We start from the raw sequence: 20,011 nt of genomic DNA, 5'->3' as shown, positions 1-20,011 counted from the left end.
AAAGGATATTTTAAAAAATTAAGACTTTGTTTGATAATCATTTTATTTTTGAAAATTACATCGATCACTTGATGTATTAATAAAAAAAACCTCTAATATTACTTAAATTAAAATTTTTAACTAGACGGATATTTATCAATGTCATATCTAACATAAATTATATCATTAATATATTCAGCATGATTAATACATTTCATATTTATATATTAGTTATATAATTGATATACATAAGATTAAGTGATATGCTCCATATTATGTATATACGAAAATAATAAAGATAAAGTTAGAATAATCCGAAATGATTTTAAAAACCTTGCAATGGTTGTCCTGTGAGATCATTTAAAACACATTTTAAAATAACTTTTCAAATTTCAAGGAAAAAAGATAATACATTTTTCTTAAAAAGGCAAAATAGAAAATAACATTTGAGGGGACTAAATTAAAGAATTAATGCTATTCTTTCGTACAATAGATAACGTCAACATCCCACTTTTGGACAATTGAATAATACGGATAGATATATGAACGGCAGATATTCCAACCACTTTTACAATTGTACTCTCAATCATCCAAAAAAATTATGTCCCTTTAATAACTATTTTATTTTTAATTTTGAAAATCAAATTTATAAGTTACTTTTTAAAATAAAAAAAAAGTTTCTAAAAAACTTTGTTTTATTATTGACATTTTAGTACTAATTAGAATGTGTTTTTGTTGGAGGTGAAAGAATATGTTAAAATTTTTTTATGAAACGAACCTGATTTTCGAAACTAAAAATGGGGCCTAAATGATGAGAGGCTCACTTTTTTTTTTTTTAGGTTTTAATATTCTTTTCGTATATCTACTCATTTCCTTAAAATTGGAGTTTAAAATCTCATGCTTCGAATTTATTGTATTAAAAAATAAAAAAATAATTTTACTTCACATGCGTTTAACTTTCAAAATATCTATTCTGATCTCTATATTTTCTACCTTTTATTTATTTTTAGTCATTGTATTTTTGAAACGTTTGTTTTGGAGCTTGTACTTTAAAAATATGACAATTTTAATTTTTAAGTTTTATTTTCTCTCACATCTATTTCAATCAAAATTTTAACGAGATACTTCACTCACTAAATTTCTTAATAATAAATCTGTTTTAAAGAATTTTCATTATCCATAATCATGGGTTAAAGTTTTAGACTATAATAGTTAAATTTTTTAAAGTGGACGAATATGGAAGTTAGATTAAAATAATAATTTTTTTTCTTTTTCATTGAGATACAGTTAGTACGTCGGAGAGATTCGAACTTATGACTTTGTAACGAGGTTGTTAATAAAAGTTAAAAATACCAGAATTAAAATGGAAATGGAGAGTAAGAGAACGAAAATAAACTGAGACTATTTAAACATTTATTTTATTTTCCATTTATTTTTGGTGGAATAAACGTAACCGGGGGACTTCTTGTAAGAGGAATCGGTTGGATCTTCAGAGTTCACTCGAGAGGGAGAGATGATTCGTATATTTTCTTTCTTTTTTTTGGCGGGAATTGCGGGACTGGATAAACGCTAAATGATGAGGCGTAACGCCCTCTCCTGACCTATTCGAAGGAGCGAACGCCCAATGCTCTTATCCTTATTTGTTTCAACTCCAATTCTGTAGTGTATAATAGTTTCAGAAATCAAAGAGAGCGAAATTTGAAGTTCATCAATTGAAGTCGATCAAGAGTCGCGACTACGCAGAGCCTGAGAAGAGAATGGGGATTCAACCGGAGACGGAGGCAGTTTCAGCCGCGAGGAATCGTTTGGTCTTTGCTTACTACATCACCGGCCATGGCTTCGGCCACGCCACTCGCGTTATCGAGGTCAGATCCTCCATTACCATGGAGTGTTGATTTCATTTCGGTTTATTGAATGTGTTTTTCTCGCTGGATAATGGAATGCAGTTGGATTTCGTTCTGTTTTGAGCTTGAATTTGTCTGTTCTCGGATTTTTCTTTTTGTTTGTTTAGAAATTCTGTAAGATGAGTCCTCGCGTCAAATTTAATTAGTTTTGGAATGGCGAGAGGAATGGAGTTGGATTTCGTTCTGTTATTTTGATCTTCATGTCTTGTAATGTTACTTATTGACAGTCTTCTGGAGAAAAACTTCATGAAAATCTTACTGAATTTTCTTCGGTTTAGATTGAATTTGTTTTTCTCGCTCGATGATGCAGTGCAGTTTGGATTTCGCTCTTTTATGAGCTTGAATTCTTCTGTTCTCGGATTTGTCGTTTAGAAATTCCGTAAGGTCAGTCCTCGCGTCAAGTTTTATTAGTTGTGGAATGTCGAGAGATTTCCTCCGTGCTTGATCACGCTTTCTCCTCCCGCTTGAAGTGCTGATTTATTTTGATCTGAATTTTCTGTAATGTTGCTTATCCTGCTGACAGTCTCCTGGAGAAGAACTTCATCAAAATCTTACTGAAATTTCTTCTGATTTTCGTTGTGTAAATTTTTGTATGCATCGCTTAACTACATTGTTGATATTCTTCTTCTTCTTCCTGAGAAGTGATACATTGTTTTATGCCGAAAGGTTGCTCGGCACCTAATCCTTGCTGGCCACGAGGTACACGTGGTCTCTGCCGCTCCTGAGTTTGTTTTTACTTCCGCAATTCAGTCCTCTAGTCTATTCATTCGGAAGGTAATTTTATTGATTCTCATGCCTGGCTGCTAATGCTCGCCTGCTAAGCTATTCATCAAGCCTATTCGTTTGATTTAAACTTTTAGTTTTAATGCTTCTCGGAAGGTATTTTGCTTGTGGATATGATGCAAAAATCACTAGATATTGTGTCTCTCTTATTTTCTATGTGTACCGTTTGCAGTTCATAATAACATTGTTGATTAATGTATCATTTTTTTGTACATCGTGCACCTCCTATCATCGAGGTTCACATTTTATTTATTTATTTATTTTTTTTGGTCTCGCACTGAAGAGAGCTTTTGCGCACCTCATGCTCTAAAAAAGATTGGATGGATATGATAATCTTGGATTACCATAATCCTGATTCATTTCCATGTCAAGGGCATCCAGAAATATGTGACTGTATTTATGCTGTCGCAACAGCACCAGTTAATCTTATTAAATTTATTAATTATTTTGGTAATATTTTTTCATATTCATTTTCTTTGGCAATTTTTTAAAAGACATTTTAAATATTTTTGTCAATACATTTCTTCCTTTTTTTGTAATCTGCTAATGAACTGACGGTCAACATTTGTAATGTACTTGATCAATTAATATATGATTAAAATTTAGATATAGCTTTTATATTTGAACTGAAAATTGATAATTTTATATAATATAATATGTTTCCATGAACTCATAGAATTTAAAACTAAGTGCCTGATCTTTTAGTTTCTTTTCCCTTTTCCAAATGAGGTTTCAGTTGAATTCCAATTGCATTCACGTAGAATATTGTGGTATAGTTAGTTGCAAATAAACCTGTAGGTATCTGTTAGATTTATATTTTCTTGAATCAATTTTAGGTGTTGTTGGACTGTGGGGCTGTCCAGGCAGATGCGTTGACAGTGGATCGCTTGGCATCCTTAGAGAAGGTGAGGAGTTAGAGTTACTGTCATCATTCTTTTTTTAAATTTCTTTCCAATTTATTCCTTGTATCTGCACTGAACTGTATAACTATCATGATTCTTCGAAATATGAAATACAGATTTTACAAAATATACCATGCTGTTATCATCCTTTTGTATTAATTTGCCAGCGTATCACTACTACCTTGTTCTTATCAGGTCACTGGTTTTTTCTTTTCTTTTCTTTTCTTATTGATTACTAAATCTACTCCTTTGGTAATGTTAGTATCACGAGACTGCTGTGGTGCCTCGGGATACCATTTTGAAAACAGAAGCAGAGTGGCTTAAGTCTATCAAAGCTGATTTAGTGGTAAATACCTCTTATTATATGCATGCTCAAATCAATGCCACTTTGACTATTTTATTATGTGAAAATATCATGAGGCGGAAAATATTCTGGCTCTGGAGCAAAATAGTGTAATAATTTACAAGACAACTTTCATGAATGTGGATTTATTGACTCACAATGAGAATAATTTCTTTTAAATCATATTTTCAAAATCTTGATAGTTTTGCTTCTACTAAACGTGAACAGGTTTCTGATGTTGTACCAGTTGCTTGCCGTGCTGCAGCTGATGCTGGGATTCGCTCTGTTTGTGTTACCAACTTCAGGTAACTCATTGACATAGTGTTTTTACTCCCCACTTATGGTATCACTACTTATTTGCCACAATGTCTTCCTGTTATTAGACAAAATATTTTAAGGCCAGCAGTCATTAACTTAATTTTTGCAGTTGGGATTTCATCTATGCGGACTATATAATGGATGCTGGGCATCACCACCGTTCAATAGTCTGGCAGGTGAATTTTTTATATTTGAAATTTGAGTATCTTTAAATGGTTCATCTTCTTTCCTTGGTGGGATTGGGAGGGTTATATTTTTATAGAAACTAATTTTAATGACACCTAGAAATTATTGGCATTTAATTTCTTTCACCATCACGGTGATTGTTATTATCGTCGCTTATCAGACAATTTTGTATTGAAGAGACTTTTTGCATGTTATTCCGAAGAAAATTTGAATATGAAATTTGAAAGTCTTAATGAAGTCTATCTTTCGTTTCTTTTTATTACTGGAACTTTGTTTATGATGCTACAACTCTTATTGTTCTTGGCATAGACATTTGACCTGTTATGCCGGTTTAATGTAGATTGCAGAAGATTATTCACATTGCCAGTTCCTGATCCGCCTCCCAGGATACAGCCCAAGTATATGTTCAAGACAGTTGTTTTTTTTCCTTCCTGTTACTAATTTTTGTAATTTATGATATTTAGTTTTGTATTCATTATTTTTTCTTCTTTCTGTCCCAATATTTTCATTCCCTTGCCCGAATGCATCTTGCTTTTGCAGTGCCTGCTTTCCGTGATGTTGTTGATATCCCTCTAGTTGTCAGGAGGCTGCACAGAACCCGCAAAGAGGTGTTGCATTCTACTGAGTTCCTTCACTTGATCATTTTTATTTCATGTGTGGTTCTCTTACTTGAGTCCTTATTCTAGGTGAGGAAGGAGCTGGGGATTGGAGATGATGTCAAGTTAGTTATCCTCAATTTTGGTGGCCAGGTAGGTTTAATTGAATGGTTCTGTTTGTTGTATGGCCTGTGAAATATTTATTGAACTCTCCATGTCAAAAGTTTGATCCTTTCATTTGTTTGCCCCTTGGAATGTGGATGCTTCAGACATCAGCCACACTGTGAATTGCTTGGATACTTGAACTAGCCTACTGATACTTGAGTTCCTCTTCTTTTTTTTTTTCGGAGGCACATGTACTTGAGTTTTTAATTTCACCAAGTTGTACTTTTAAAACTGTATTTCTCTTTGGTTTCCTGATTTTAAATAAATTTTTGTACTAGTATATATTCTCACTTAAAATTTACGTCTGTGCCATTGTCCTTTTGTCAGCCTGCAGGCTGGAAGTTGAAAGAGGATTGTCTACCCCCTGGTTGGCTGTGCCTGGTATCTTAATAGCATTTATTGTTCAAGGCAAGCATAAGTTGCTATTATACTGTGACCTGAACCTTTTTTTTTCTTTTTTTTCCTGGTGGTTCAGGTTTGTGGTGCTTCAGATAGTGAAGAGGTTCCGCCAAATTTCATTAAGCTCGCAAAAGATGCATATACACCAGATCTGATAGCTGCTTCTGACTGCATGCTTGGTGTGTAAAATATAATTTTGTAAGTGGCTGAGTTTGATCAGATAAATAGAAACACATTCACAAATGTTCCAATTTTTTTCAGGAAAAATTGGTTATGGGACCGTTAGTGAAGCATTGGCATACAAATTACCCTTTGCCTTTGTACGGAGAGATTATTTTAATGAAGAACCATTTTTAAGGAATATGCTTGAGGTGCTATTATTTAGTTTGTCTTCAATGATTTTCTCTAGTAGTTTTCTCTCTTTCTCTACATTTGGTTAATATTCTTATTGGTCACCGTTTCTTTAACAGTATTATCAAAGTGGAGTTGAGATGATAAGGAGGGATTTACTAACTGGTCATTGGAAGCCTTATCTTGAACGTGCTATTAGTTTGAAACCTTGCTATGAGGGAGGCATCAATGGTGGTGAGGTACACTGCTGGCACTATTGAGTTCTATGATTTCTTTTAATGGTCACAGACACAATCATTTTACTTAACTCTGTATGGTTTGAGAGACACGATGTCACATGCTAGAGAATTAGAAAGTTTCTCGATATGATCACTCAATTTATCATATGCATTATCTTACTTTTAATAGGTTCGTTGACTTCGGATCAGTTTTCCTCAACTAGTGTTAATGTGCACTTAACTTATTCCCATTTTGGTGTTACTTAAATATGAGGATACCTTGGATTTCTACTGTAGGACATGGCGATGTTAAGGTTCTTGAGGTCTTGTATTCTGCCACTATCACATTAGAAATATTTAATGAATTGGTGAGACAAACGAGCCACCTCCTAACAAATCCACAGTTTCAGAGCCATCGGCCTCTATATTTTTAGGAGTGGAGGTGTAGATGAGATTCATAAGGTTGAGCCACAGTTGAAACTCTCATTAAAAAAATTTCTTCCAAAAGGAATATCCCAAAAATGCTCTTATGAGAATCCTGAAGATCCTTGACTGAGGCAGCTAATATGCCGCTATATATATAATTCTGAAAGCTTATAATATCAGAGCTATGCTGGACTTAATCTAGTTTTACAATTTACTACTTTGAATGTCATTTTAAAATTGGAACCCGTACTGTCTTTGTCCTATCAATTTCCCTACTATATGAGTTTTTTGGTTCTCAAAGTGATCTTTGAGATTCCATTATTATTATTGAAATTGGTGTTTCGCCTTTGCACCTCTTATGTCTTTACTGTTTAACAGTTCTTATTTTTTAACAATCTGTAGGTTGCAGCCCATATTTTGCAAGAGACAGCTAGCGGGAAAAAATATACTTCGGACAAGGTCAATACCCTTTTCATCTCACTGTGCCATATGGCTCAAAGCCTCAAAATGACGTTGTTCATTGTTAGTTTTTGGATTTGCTAGCCTATCCTTTTGTTATAACAGAATTAAGCATTTTCGTTTATTTGGCATCACCAAGACACCAACTTCAACGTGAGTTTTATCATCCAATTTAGTTATTGAAGTTTAGCATTTGTGGTTCCACATAGTTACAATCTGTTTTGGGCTTTGTTTTTAATCAAATTAGAAAATTCATTATAGCTTTTTGAAAATGTAGTTAAGTGGGGCGAGAAGATTGCAAGACGCCATAGTTCTTGGATATCAACTCCAAAGGGTTCGTGGTAGAGACCTTTTCATTCCAGACTGGTATGCGAATGCTGAGAATGAACTTGGCCTTTCAAAAGGATCACCAATTTTGCAAGCGGATGACAGAAGCTCACAAATAGACTAGTGAGAATCTTGTTATATTTAAAGAGTTTTTATAACTTTGAAGAACAATGTTTATATATATAATTTGATGTCTCTCCGTTTGTTCTTTTAGTTCTATTGATGATTTTGAGGTGCTTCATGGAGATGTTCATGGTTTTCCCGACACAGTGAATTTCTTAAAGAGCTTGGTAGAATTAGATACCTTGAATGACAGTGGAAACATTGAGATACGGCGAGAACAGAAGGCTGCTGCTGGACTCTTTAATTGGAAGGTTGTCCACAAGAACTAAAATATTCTTATAACTTCATCTCCCTTCTTTTTCATGGTTCTCAACCATCACAGTCAATAATTATATACGTGTTAATGGATTTGGAGAAGGTCTTATTTAAATACATTGTCTTTAGGTAAGCTCAACATTGTATAATAAGCTGCTGATTGTCAAAATGGGTATTAATTTAGTTGGTTCTTCTCTACTGGACGTTTTGCTGCATTTTCATCTTATTCTTATTCAGGATTCAGGAATGTGGTTCAATATATGGATATAATAGCTTTAATAGAAATAGCCTGTGAAGGCAATGATTTAATACTTAGGATTGCCAAAAATAACACTTCCTTTTCTTTGTTGGGGGCGTGGGGGGGTGGTTGTACATTACAGGAAGAGATTTTTGTAGCAAGAGCACCTGGAAGGTTGGATGTCATGGGAGGCATCGCAGATTACTCTGGAAGCCTTGTCTTGCAGGTACCATCAATCTTTTATCTTGTAGTCCTTTGAATAATATGCAGAATTTTGGGTTAGCAGTTGAGTAGGATGCTAAATTGATTCTTTATCAAAGTTGCGAGCTCCCTTCCTGACATAACTAGTATAGAATAGATCTTTTTTGGACTTTACTATTTCTATTTTTTTTCATTTTCATACAATATTTAACTTTGTTTTATTTTTATCAGCATTCCTTTTTCGTCAAATGTTCACTCAAATTTCTGGATGATCCCTGCTAGTGTTTCTCTTCCAATCCCATGCAATTCGAGCACACATTTACACATCATCTTAGTGTTGTATGTCTATCTCATTTTTCTACACGGGAAGTTAAGGTTTCAAGTAGTTTTTGTTGCTAGAGAAGAAAAGTTGTGTTCAGTGACTAAAAGTTTGTCATCCTTCCTCGTGCATTTATGCTATACTAAATATCTATGAGCACTTAGGGAAACGCAACTTTACAGAGTAATTCTTTAATCTTATGTTCTCATCTAATAAGTGGTCTCTACACAAGTATGGTTGTTCCTTCATGGGCTGCGGAGATGATGAGTGTCATTGTAACATGTTTTTCTTTTTCACATTCCAATTTACTTTTTCTTTACTTGTATCGAATTCAAAAGTTTCTGGCTCCAACAGAGGACTCAATACTGTTGTGCGTCTTTCCTTTATCTTTTCTGAAGTTGCTTTTGTACCTTATTGTCAATGACATGTTTTTCCGTCCTTTTTGGCATTTTTGCTCTCCCTTTGCCCCTCTCCAGATGCCTATAAGAGAAGCCTGTCACGTTGCGGTGCAAAGAAACCATCCTAGTAAACATAAGCTTTGGAAGCATGCACAAGCTCGACAGGATTCCGGAGTACAAGGACCTGTTCTTCAAATAGTATGTATCATCTTCTGGGAGGCCTCTCTTTGCAAAGCACACTTCAAAGAAACTTTCTTCTTTTTCCTTGCTTATCAATGTATTTGCACTATTTTATACGTTTATCAATTTCCCTACGATGAGAAAGTTGGTTATTTTCTTTTCTTTACGAGTCATATAGTGATTGCACTTTTATAGAAGTGTCCAATAGAATGATTGAGTTTACTTTCTTGGTAGTCCCGTTGGTGAGTAAAAGGACTTGAGTGCTTAAAAATATTTCTGAACGAAATGCTGATTGTTTGAGGTTTCCTCTTTGTATGTTTTCAAAATCAGGTATCATATGGTTCTGAATTGAGCAATCGTGCCCCAACCTTTGATATGAATCTATCTGATTTCATGGATGGAGGGAATCCAATTTCGTATGAGAATGCAAGAAAATACTTTGCCAAAGATCCAGCACAAAAGTGGGCAGCGTATGTTGCTGGGACAATTTTGGTTTTAATGACAGAGTTGGGTGTACGATTTGAAGACAGTATCAGTTTGCTGGTATATCTTTCGCCCTATTATGTTTCCAGCAAGTTATTAAGTGCAAATATATAGGTCCCAAGTCTTCAAATGCTAGCAATCATCATTACATGAAAGTACCTAGTTAAAACGATCTGATTGTCCAAGTCTTTAACCATGTGCGGACTCTTATCAACATGTCTTATCCTGAACTCTGTTTGACGGTCATAACGTTGCATGTTGTAGAGGCAAGCTATCATTAAGATCACCAAGTGATGGTCTATTGAACTAATTTTCCTTTCAGGAATCTTATGTACATAAAATCCCCCAAAAGGACCTCATGATCATTATTTTTTTTTTTTGGTGTGTGTGTGTGGATCTTTATTATTTGGTTCATCCAGCAATATGCCAATACACATACAGCTTCTATGATTCTTAGGGTGATGAGCCTGCGCTTAGATAATACATTTCATTAATACTAATATGATTCTTAGGGTTATGTCTGCCCAACAAGATACAATGTGAGATTATGTTGTGTCATGGAAGATATGCATGTGCTATTTTTTCCAAGCTTAAATGGAATTAGTAATTGCTTTTCAAATTTGGCTACCTTTCATATTGAGCATGTGAAAATGTGAAAGTGTAATATCTTGTTGATCTATAATTTCCGCATACAAACCCTTCACATTGCATACACAACAGGTTTCCTCAGCAGTGCCGGAAGGAAAAGGTGTATCTTCATCTGCCTCCGTGGAAGTTGCCACATTATCTGCTGTAGCTGCAGCTCATGGTAATTTAACTAAGGCTTATCTGCATCCCATGGCAAAGATGCTAATTAACGTAAATGTAATCAAGAAAAACGTCACCTTTTTTTTTAAAAAAAAATTGTATGTTTATTTTTAAAATTTTAATTTAGTGCTTGGCTTTTAGGAAATGTAATGTCATGAGTTTAAAGCTAAGAAGTACAAATACAGACACAAGACACAAGACCAGTGAAATCATTTTATGAAAATCTAGGACACAAACACAACAAGGATAAGTTTATTAAAATATAGCATTTTTTAAAAGTATATATCATTTTTATGTGAGGAAGGAAACTTAAAGTCCATAAGTTTATGTATTTTTATGCTTAAAAAATGAGTTTGATGTATTTTCTCTCAAAATTGACTACTTTGTCCTATATAATATATGTCTATTTCTTATGCTTAACAAGTGTTCAATATATGTCTAACAAGTGTTGAATTCATATTCATTTTGTACCACTAGTATGTGACATACATCTATTGAGCTAGCTAACAGGTGTCCGACTGTCCAAGTGTTGGAGTGTCCACGACCCGTTACCCAAACTTAAATGTCTGTGCTTCTTAGGTTTAAAGTTACGATCTGCTTTTGGATTAGACTTAGGTGTGAGATCATTTTGCAGAAGGGTGGATGCGCTTTTGTGTCAGATTAATCATTAGCTGCAAGTAAAATCACTTAATGTCCAATCTAGTTTCTTACGTAATGGTGGAGTGGAGATCGAATTGACTTCTAATTCTTGAACTCTCTCTCATGTGACTTAAATGAGCCCTGTGCACTTTAGGCATGGCCTTACTATTGGTTTATGCTGGAACTTATTGATGAAGTTGCTTCACAATTTTATTTCGCATCTATGTAACAAATTTTGATTGAATTCCTGTATAACTCAAGTTATTGAGCTTCTCTGATCAGAGAAGTCAATTGAATGAACGTCATTGATGTCTTGCAGGATTGAGCATCAGTCCAAGAGATGTAGCTCTACTATGCCAAAAGGTTTGAACCCAATGACCTATCTTTACCAAAGCCTTCAGAGCAACTTTTTACCTAACCTCTAAAATTATTGTACTAGGTGGAGAACTGCATTGTGGGAGCTCCATGTGGCGTTATGGACCAGATGACTTCAGCATGTGGAGAAGCCAACAAACTACTAGCAATGGTGTGCCAGGTACATATAATCATTTTAGGCCTGCTTACTATGACGCAGTTATCCTCTTCAGTTAGAATCACAAAAGTTTTCTTGTTATTTTTCAGCCAGCTGAGGTTCTCGGACTTGTTGAAATACCAAGCCATATTCGTTTTTGGGGCCTTGATTCAGGAATACGTCACAGGTATCGTTCTAACTTTGCCTTTTCTGTTCAACAGGGGATGTCGTTCGTTGTTTGCTTTAGTTATTAGAACTTGGACCATAAGTGGTTTGCATAATCACTGTTTTTTGCCCTTTTCAGAAAGGGCTTCGATTTGGATTCTTTCGTTTCATAACTCTTTTTCACAGGAAAGGAACAAAATTGTCAAGTTGCTAATTTTACAGTGTTTCTACATAGAATCAAATCAAAGCCATTGGTGTCGGTTCATAACTATCTTATCTCATCTGTGTTTTAGACTTCTAATGTTGAATTATTGAAGTTAAAGTGCACGCAATGCGCTAGGGAAAGCTTAAGACCTTTGTAAAAACCTTACATATTAGGCAAGAATATTCATGTCCATTGTTAGTAGATCATTCTTCACCTAAATGCTCCTCACATCCTAAAATGTCAAAGTTAAACTATTCCTATTGAAAGTTCGAAAAACTAGTTAAAGTAAACGAATTGATTTCGAGCAGTGGCAAAATCTTAAATTTATCATCAACAGGAGCTTCATCTATATAAACCCCAATAAGACTTACCTGAAGCTAGACTCTTAATCCTACATTGTTTCTTGGGCAGTGTTGGCGGTGCAGACTATGGTTCTGTAAGGATAGGAGCATTTATGGGTAGAGAGATCATCAAGTCTACAGCATCTTCTATGTTACCAGTCTCATCTTCAGTCGCTAATGGTGTAAACAATGATGACTCGGAGGACGATGGCGTTGAGTTACTTCAAGCCGAATCTTCATTGGATTACTTGTGTAACCTACCACCTCACAGGTTAGTAGATGGCCCCTCATAACCTCTTCCCTTGTCCTTGTAACTGATAAAAGAAAATTAAATTGGTACTCACTGAATCAAATATGATGAATCATATTTAACCTTTATGCTGTGTTTTCTAACTGATATTTTAGGTATGAAGCTGTTTATGCTAAGGTGCTTCCTGAATCCATTACTGGGGAGAGTTTTGTGGAGAAATTTGTTGATCACCACGATCCAGTTACAGTGATCGATGAGAAGCGTATTTATGAAGTTAGAGCTTCTGCAAGACACCCTGTATATGAGAACTTCCGTGTCAAGGTTTGGAATTATAAAATCATTGTAGCACACTAGTTGCGATATATTAACTCGTCGAGAAATAATTACTTAACCTCTCTTTGTACAGGCCTTCAAAGCACTGCTTACTTCCGCAGCTTCTGATGAGCAACTTACATCTCTTGGAGAGTTGTTATATCAGGTTTATTTGTTTGTTTGTTTAAAATAACTACTAATTGCTGGAATTCTTTACAAGCTTACTCTGATTTCTTTTCACATTTTTTTTATAACATTTGGTTAAATAATCAAAAGTGAATTTTGAAAACACTTCTTGCAAAAGAGATTTTGTTTTACATGAAGAACATATAGTCTTAATGACCTTGTAGTAGCTAATTGGAGAGCTCTTTCGTAATCTTTTATCATTTTCTTAGCCAAAACAAAAACAAAATTGATGGTGTTATTATGATGATAATGGATGCAGTGCCATTACAGTTACAGTGCGTGTGGACTGGGGGCAGATGGGACAGATAGGCTTGTGCAGTTGGTGCAGGAAGCCCAGCACTCAAAGTCGTCTAGAACTGAGGATGGGACCTTATATGGAGCAAAGATTACTGGTGGGGGCTGTGGCGGAACTGTTGGTGTTATTGGCAAAAACACCTTACGCAGCAGCCAGCAGATCATTGAGGTAACCCACCAAACTTTCTAACATTTCTTTTTAATTATTATTTATACTTAAAAAAAAAACCAGACTGCTTTTTAGAAACAGGCGATTAAAACTCTATTTGATAATCATTTTGTTTTTTTGTTTTAAAAAATTAAATTTAGAAATATTACTTTTTGTAACTTGGTTAAGAATCTAAATATGTTTTCAAGAGAGGTCAAATACTTACTCACGAAATTGTACAAAAAATTTTTAAGAACAGAAAATTAAAAATAAAGTTATTAATCAAATGGCACCTAATATGTGTTTGATAGCGTTTATTTAAAAAAAAAACATTTGAGTTTTCTATTTTCTACTTTCCGAAAAGAAGGAAATAAAAATTTGTATAATAATGATTTTTTTGGTCTACTATATAATAATTATAGTATTATGATTTTTTTTAATTACTCAAACCAAATATTATTTTATTTTATATAGTTCCCGCACATTATCATGGAAAACTGGATAAGTTGGTAGAAAGAGAGATGGAGTGTCGGGTAGATGGGGCTACATAGTGTTGAGATAAAAAAACACAAAACAAAACATAAATAAATAATAAAAACATAATTTGTTGTTTTAGATTTTTGAAAGTCACGAACAATTTAAACGTGTTTTTCAAATTTAAAAACGAAAAAATTGAATGGATTATCAGACGCATTTTTAAAATACAATACTTAAAGATAGAAAATGGCTACATTTTCAATTTTCTGTTTTTATAAATGTATGTTTATTTCATAACCAAAATTTGAAAATTGATTGTCAAAAACCTGTTTTTATTTTTATATTTGGATATGATTTCAAAAGAGTTTTTAAAAAGTACAAAACTAAAATAAAATTGGGTAAGAATAGTCTTTAAAAAAGACTACTTCATCAAATAAAGTTAAAAAGGTAATCAATTCACATCTAAAATTCTCAAAACACCAAATTCTAAGAAGCTAAATTCTTAAAAAATGTAAATTTTGAATGGGTATTATTATTTTAAAGAAGTTTTTTAAGTATTTATTTTGAAAATTATTACAGCTACAATATTTGTAAAGAAGTAAATAAAACCGAATAAAATTTCATATAAAAGTTTCTACAAACGAGCTAATTTAATTGAAAGTGATTGTGGTGCGAGGGTTTTATGTGAGATTTTTGTTGCACGTAATTATTCTCCCTCGAAAAAATTTCATTCCCACCATTTTGAAGTTTTAATTAATTTAATACATATTTTAAATATTTTTTACTTCAATTTTAGTAAACTACTATAATCTTCTATTATTTTATAAACCGTCTTTTAATCTTCTATACTATTTGCTATTATTTATGATTTTATAAACCGTTTAGAGAAATGTCTGCTCTTGTGTTTCCATTTTTTTCCTGTAATAATTTTAAAATATATGGCATTTTAAATTTTTAATCAAGCTGTACCAAAAAACTTTTAAAATTGTTCACTATTATCTTTTAATTTTAAAAAATTGTTTTGACAGATTTTTTTTTTCTTGTTTTCATTGTCAATTAATTTGAAATCTTAAAATATAGAACATCATAAAAGTATTTGATGATTGTATAATCAGTAAATTTAACAAGAAAAATATCTAAAACTGTCGTACATTGTTTTGTTCTTAAAACTGTTCCAAAAATTTTTCTAATCAAACAAATTTAAAAAAAATTGTTTTAACGTGATTTCCAAGCAGACTGCTTCATTTTAAAGCGTTATATTTAAATGATGATTGATGATTTTGTAAATAAAAAATGAAAAAGAAAAAAAATATATATTTTGAAAAGAATGATATGACTGCAATGAAAAAAAAATGTAGGGACCAAAAGAGGAGTGGTGTTTAGAGCTAGATTATTTAGCCTCTATTTTGATAACAAGTTTTTCTTTGTTTTGCTATCTACTATTTAAAAATGTTTTCAAAATCTTAGCCAAATTTTGGAAAAGCTTTAAAAAGTACGGTTTTCAAAATCTTAGCTAATGCAAATGTACTTTTAAGAAAAGTAAAAACATATTAAGGCAATTATGAGTGGACACACCTAATTTTTAAAAATAGAAAATTAAAAACAAAATAGTTATCGAACGAGATTTTAGTTTGAGGGTACGAGTAAGTTATCACATGATACAGTTTTTTGATGAATCGTAATCTTACCATATGGGTTTTGGTCGGTCCCAGATTCAGCAGAGGTACAAAGCTGCAACGGGTTACTTGCCGTTTATTTTCGAAGGTTCTTCTCCTGGCGCTGGAAGGTTTGGGCATTTGAGAATTAGAAGACGGATGCCTCCACATTAAATTGATCTGTTCCTAATTATGTCCAAAATTGTCGCATTGGCACAGTCAAAAAGTCATGCTTTATGTTTGATTTTATTATCATTGTTAATAAATTGTCTTTTTTTCTCTATTCCTTGTGCTAAACTTTTGGATGAAATGCGCTAAGAATACTATAGCTCTAATGAATCTAATTAATTTTCTAGTTCCCCCAAGTCTCTGATATCTATATCCTCTCTAGCTTCTCCAAAAGAATTAGGCTGTCTTATTTAGACTAGAGACGATCTAACGTGTTACAGAATAGAATTGTAACTTTTTTTTAGTTTTTTAAATTTTCGTTTAAATATTATTTTCGTCTTTGAACTTTTAAATTTGGTTTATTATGATCTATGTAATTTCAAAACATTTATTTTGGACCGATCAATTTAACCTCTATTTTATAAATTTCAACACATTTTATACACAATATGAATCATTTGACTTTAATACAAATTTACGTCTATGTTTCAAAGAATTTAGGGAGTGAAGAGTCATAACTAAAATTAGGGTAAAAATAGATGAGATAAAAATAAAAATTAAGGAATCAAAATTATCACTCTTTACATTTTGAAAATAAATTAACCAAAATAGAAACGTGTACAATTAATAAATTGTTTTGCCAGGAAACGAAGTTACTTCGGAATTCAAATGAAAATGAAGACATAGTTTGAAACTGGTGTGTTTTATCACACTAAAATTTTTAAGATAACTATATAAACATATAAAATACTATAAAAAGTTAAAAGTGTTTGATTAACTAAAACTACTTTTATTATTTTAAAAGTCAGATTCATTCCAAAATATTTTAGAATAAAACAAAAACTAAAATCGTGTATGAAACTTTAACCTAGTAAGGCATGTTCTAACAAATTTTCTCCCTGCTGCAGTGGGTTCCATTGGAACAAATAATTTTTATTTTAAGATTCAGACCTTATTTTGACCTCTGTATTTTTATACTGTTTCAATTCAACAAATTCGTTTGATCCCCATATTTTCAATATTCTGTGTCATCCAAATACTTTCAGGTATTTATTTTCTTATTCTTGAATCTTGCATAAAAATCCACTTCTGGCAGAGTATCTTTTCCACCCAGGCCATTTAAAAAGTTTTAAATAATCCAAATTTCTCCTAGCATATGGAAGGATTTTTTTTTTATTTTAGAATAAAAAAAGTAAAAATTAATTTCGACTGAGCAAATAGAAGGATTATATGAACGGGAAAATGCGTGGAAGTTGTACTACCTGAAGAGTGGAGGGTTGTTCGTCGAAGAGCTATCCACCTCCATCAGCGGCCACTCATTGTTCCGATGCGGGCTGCGGCTCAAACTCTTCCATAAAGTCATTGACCATCTCGATGTAAGCATCCAGATGAACTCGCTTCCACTCCTAGCGATTTGCAATAAAGAAAATTGTTCATATAGAAAACGATGGTCAAACGAAGAATAGCATTACAAATATTGCGTTTTCGTATACTTCCAATTTCCGATCAAATAAAAAATGCAAAATCACCTCTGACAAGATTTTCACACAGCAGCAATGCTAGATGAGAAAAACAAGACTCATCTACATTTTTTCTCCTCATAATCTTATCAGAAATCTGTTTATTCTTGGAAGCGTATGCTTAGTGGAGAGAAGTAGAACTAACCAGAAACATATTAGGGAAATTAAAATCAAACTTTAAAAAGTCTCCATCTATGGATTGGATTCATGATGCAAACAGGAAAGTGAGTCGAAACTAAATTTGAGCAGCTATCCTAATTTCACGGATAGAATTGGAGACAGGGAAACAAAAACGTGAAAAAAAAAAGAGAGAGAGAGAGAGAGAGCGAGACTTGATCCAATTATGTTACACCGAACGAAAACTATGAATATTAAGAAGAGCAAAAACAAAAACGAAGGATAGAATGTGTTGTAAAATGAGAGGTCAAAAACAAAAAGTTACTCCGTGGTGTGGTGCACAATTATGTTATTTTATAGAGTCAGATGCACGAGTAGAGCAACAAATTATTACGTTTCTACCTCGAAATCCCAATCTCCGTATAAGTCTGGATCTTTTTCGTTGCACCAAACATAGGCATACACTAATAATTTCTCAAAACTGTCCTGCAAAAAAGTCATCAATGGCCTCAAACCATTTTCTGAAAGCACAATCGTAGAGAAAATAAAAGGCAATGTTTGCTTATAACTATCTTCAACAGCATAAGTTATGAAGTTATACAATCTCTTCACAAGAATATTGCAAGTGCAGTAGAACTGCAATGTGATCTCAATGTTCATTAAGCGTTTCATTTCCATGCAACTACTGAAGGATAGTAGTAATGAAGAACTAACGATATTTATACATGTATTGCAAGTTGAAAAAGGATACCAGAAGGTTGTATTTTATACTAGTGTGCACTTGATTGAAAAGGATCTATGTTTTTCCGTTTCAATGAATAGGCCTAGTACGAAGTACTTGATCGTCAAACATAGTCGAACACTAATGACTGAATGAGTTAAATACTTACCATTAACGAGACCTCAACTGTGCTCCTCTTGTATTCAACATCTTCAAATGTGTCTAAAATATGCATTTCAGTGTCCGTGATATCAAAAAGAATCTGCAATGTAGGAGATAGTTGGTAAGAGTACAGGATAGTTCCATCGGAAAACGGTAAAACGGACATGTATAAAAAAATTGCAGTTCACTCGACTAGTTGACCACGGCTAAATTCAACACAGGATGGTATTACAGACCTTGCCAGATACTTTCTTGCTATCAACAGGTATGATCGCTGGATAAACTCGTCCTTTAATGCTTAATCTTTGACTGCAAATTCTCAACCAGATACACAGAGTTAAATCGTAAATTCATGAATAAAAGCTAGCAAACGAAGAATATTTTTAATGTAATCCTTCCTTATCATAGTGCTAATAGTATTAACTACGAATCAAAACCTTGAATACTAGAACAAGCAAATAGATCTTATGCAATAACAGTTTGCTAATAAATGTTAGGAGATCATCATCCGTAAACTTCCACAGAGAATAATTAAACAAAGAAACAACATAGATCCAAGTAAATCATAAGATCAATGCAGTGAACCAAATTCTCCTTTACACAATTATCATCGATGCAAGTTTTGTGCTAAAATTAACTAAGAAACAAAACCAAGGAAATGTAAGGAGCATAACAGTTAGTTAATAGAAGATCAACATCCATTAACTTCTTTAAATATGAATTAAACAAATAAGCAGCATAAATCCTAGTAAATCATAAGATTGATAGAGTGAATTGAATCCTCCTTTGAGGAACCAGCACGAGTTAACATACGATCGACGCTAATCTTACTTCGAATTTATGAAAATACAAGAAAATAACAGCAACGATTTGCAAATCAACGAGCTAAGAGTAGAATATTTCTTGTCTGTTCCTTTCTTATCATAATGCTAATATTAACTAAGAAACAAAACATAGAAAATTACAAGAATTATAACAGTTCGTTAACAATACTTAATAGAAGATCAACACCGACAAACTTCTGTAAGTACGAATTAAACAAAGAAACAGCAAAAGTCCGAGTAAATCATAAGATTGATAGAGTGAATCAAATCCTCCTTCAATAAAGCAGCACAAAGTAGCGTATCGTGGATGCAAATTTTACTTCGAATTTCATCAAAAGAAGAAGAAAATAAGAGCAACGATTTGCAAATCAAATAGCGAAGAGCGTAGAAGATGAAAGAACGAACTAGTGATTGAGGACAGCAGCGGAGGATTTCGGAATACGCTTCAAGAGTATATGAATGACTTCATCAGCTAAGAGAGTACCGTAGACGAAGACTCTATGGAGATTCTGCTGCGGACAAGCAGCCAGAGACGCCGAATTCATTTTCCCGCTGAAATCCCTTCTCCGGGGGATGAGTCTCAAACCAGCAAAACGAAAGGCATTTATTAAACTAGAAGTAACGAACCGAAACAAATTATTTAAGTGATATTTCAAACCAGCTGGCCCTTATTTTTTCATTTTTTTATTATTTTATTATCTTATTATTATTATATTATGTTTTGAGTACATTGCAATTCGAAGATTGGAACTCACGATTTCGCTTTTTCTTTTTTTTTTTTTTGTATTATTTCACAAATTAGGTTTATATTAGACCATTCTTGTTTTTTTTTTCCTTCTCTGGGTTATGTTTCAATGAAGAAAAATAAAATTCAGTTTGGTGATTTTTTGCTTTTATTCTCTTAAATTTAAATTAAAAAAGTAAAATTTTTATATAGAAATTAAAGTTTTCAAATT

At 33.0% G+C, this 20,011-nt stretch overlaps 2 protein-coding genes across 6 annotated transcripts; one reads left to right on the top strand and one right to left on the bottom strand.

Moving 5' to 3' along the window:
* The first annotated feature begins 1,423 nt into the window (after window positions 1-1,423).
* Window positions 1,424-15,908, top strand: LOC111007137 (L-arabinokinase). Its single transcript, XM_022279363.2, has 28 exons — window positions 1,424-1,844; window positions 2,550-2,657; window positions 3,503-3,571; window positions 3,831-3,914; window positions 4,140-4,216; window positions 4,339-4,405; window positions 4,756-4,813; window positions 4,956-5,023; window positions 5,102-5,164; window positions 5,504-5,557; window positions 5,652-5,754; window positions 5,837-5,946; window positions 6,046-6,165; window positions 6,973-7,029; window positions 7,307-7,479; window positions 7,571-7,730; window positions 8,115-8,198; window positions 8,969-9,088; window positions 9,401-9,613; window positions 10,274-10,361; window positions 11,319-11,362; window positions 11,439-11,534; window positions 11,621-11,697; window positions 12,292-12,492; window positions 12,627-12,792; window positions 12,878-12,949; window positions 13,229-13,432; window positions 15,601-15,908. The coding sequence occupies exons 1-28, from the start codon at window positions 1,737-1,739 to the stop codon at window positions 15,715-15,717; spliced, it is 2,961 nt and encodes a 986-aa protein (XP_022135055.1). The 5' UTR covers window positions 1,424-1,736; the 3' UTR covers window positions 15,718-15,908.
* Window positions 15,448-19,682, bottom strand: LOC111007144 (AIG2-like (avirulence induced gene) family protein). Of its 5 annotated transcripts, none has more exons than XR_015788757.1 (6): window positions 19,461-19,679; window positions 18,468-18,540; window positions 18,239-18,331; window positions 17,751-17,834; window positions 16,974-17,117; window positions 15,448-15,723 (listed from the first exon to the last, which is right to left on the bottom strand). XR_015788757.1 is itself a non-coding variant. In XM_088119548.1 (6 exons), exons 1-6 carry the CDS (start codon window positions 19,598-19,600, stop codon window positions 15,714-15,716), a joined length of 552 nt encoding a protein of 183 aa, XP_087975674.1. In that variant the 5' UTR covers window positions 19,601-19,682; the 3' UTR covers window positions 15,448-15,713. The 5 variants fall into 5 exon arrangements, 2 of the variants coding, with proteins under 2 accessions (XP_087975674.1, XP_022135068.1); XR_015788755.1 differs by having other exon boundaries at window positions 15,448-15,729; window positions 19,461-19,678; XR_015788756.1 differs by having other exon boundaries at window positions 15,448-15,667; window positions 19,461-19,678.
* Window positions 19,683-20,011: the final 329 nt, after the last annotated feature.

Source organism: Momordica charantia (assembly GCF_013281855.1).
Source record: "Momordica charantia cultivar OHB3-1 chromosome 11 unlocalized genomic scaffold, Mcharantia_2.0 BLBB01000011.1, whole genome shotgun sequence".
NCBI classification, from domain to species: Eukaryota; Viridiplantae; Streptophyta; class Magnoliopsida; order Cucurbitales; family Cucurbitaceae; genus Momordica; species Momordica charantia.
Note: the sequence above shows the minus strand (reverse complement) of the source record. Positions and strands in the feature narration are given on the sequence as shown.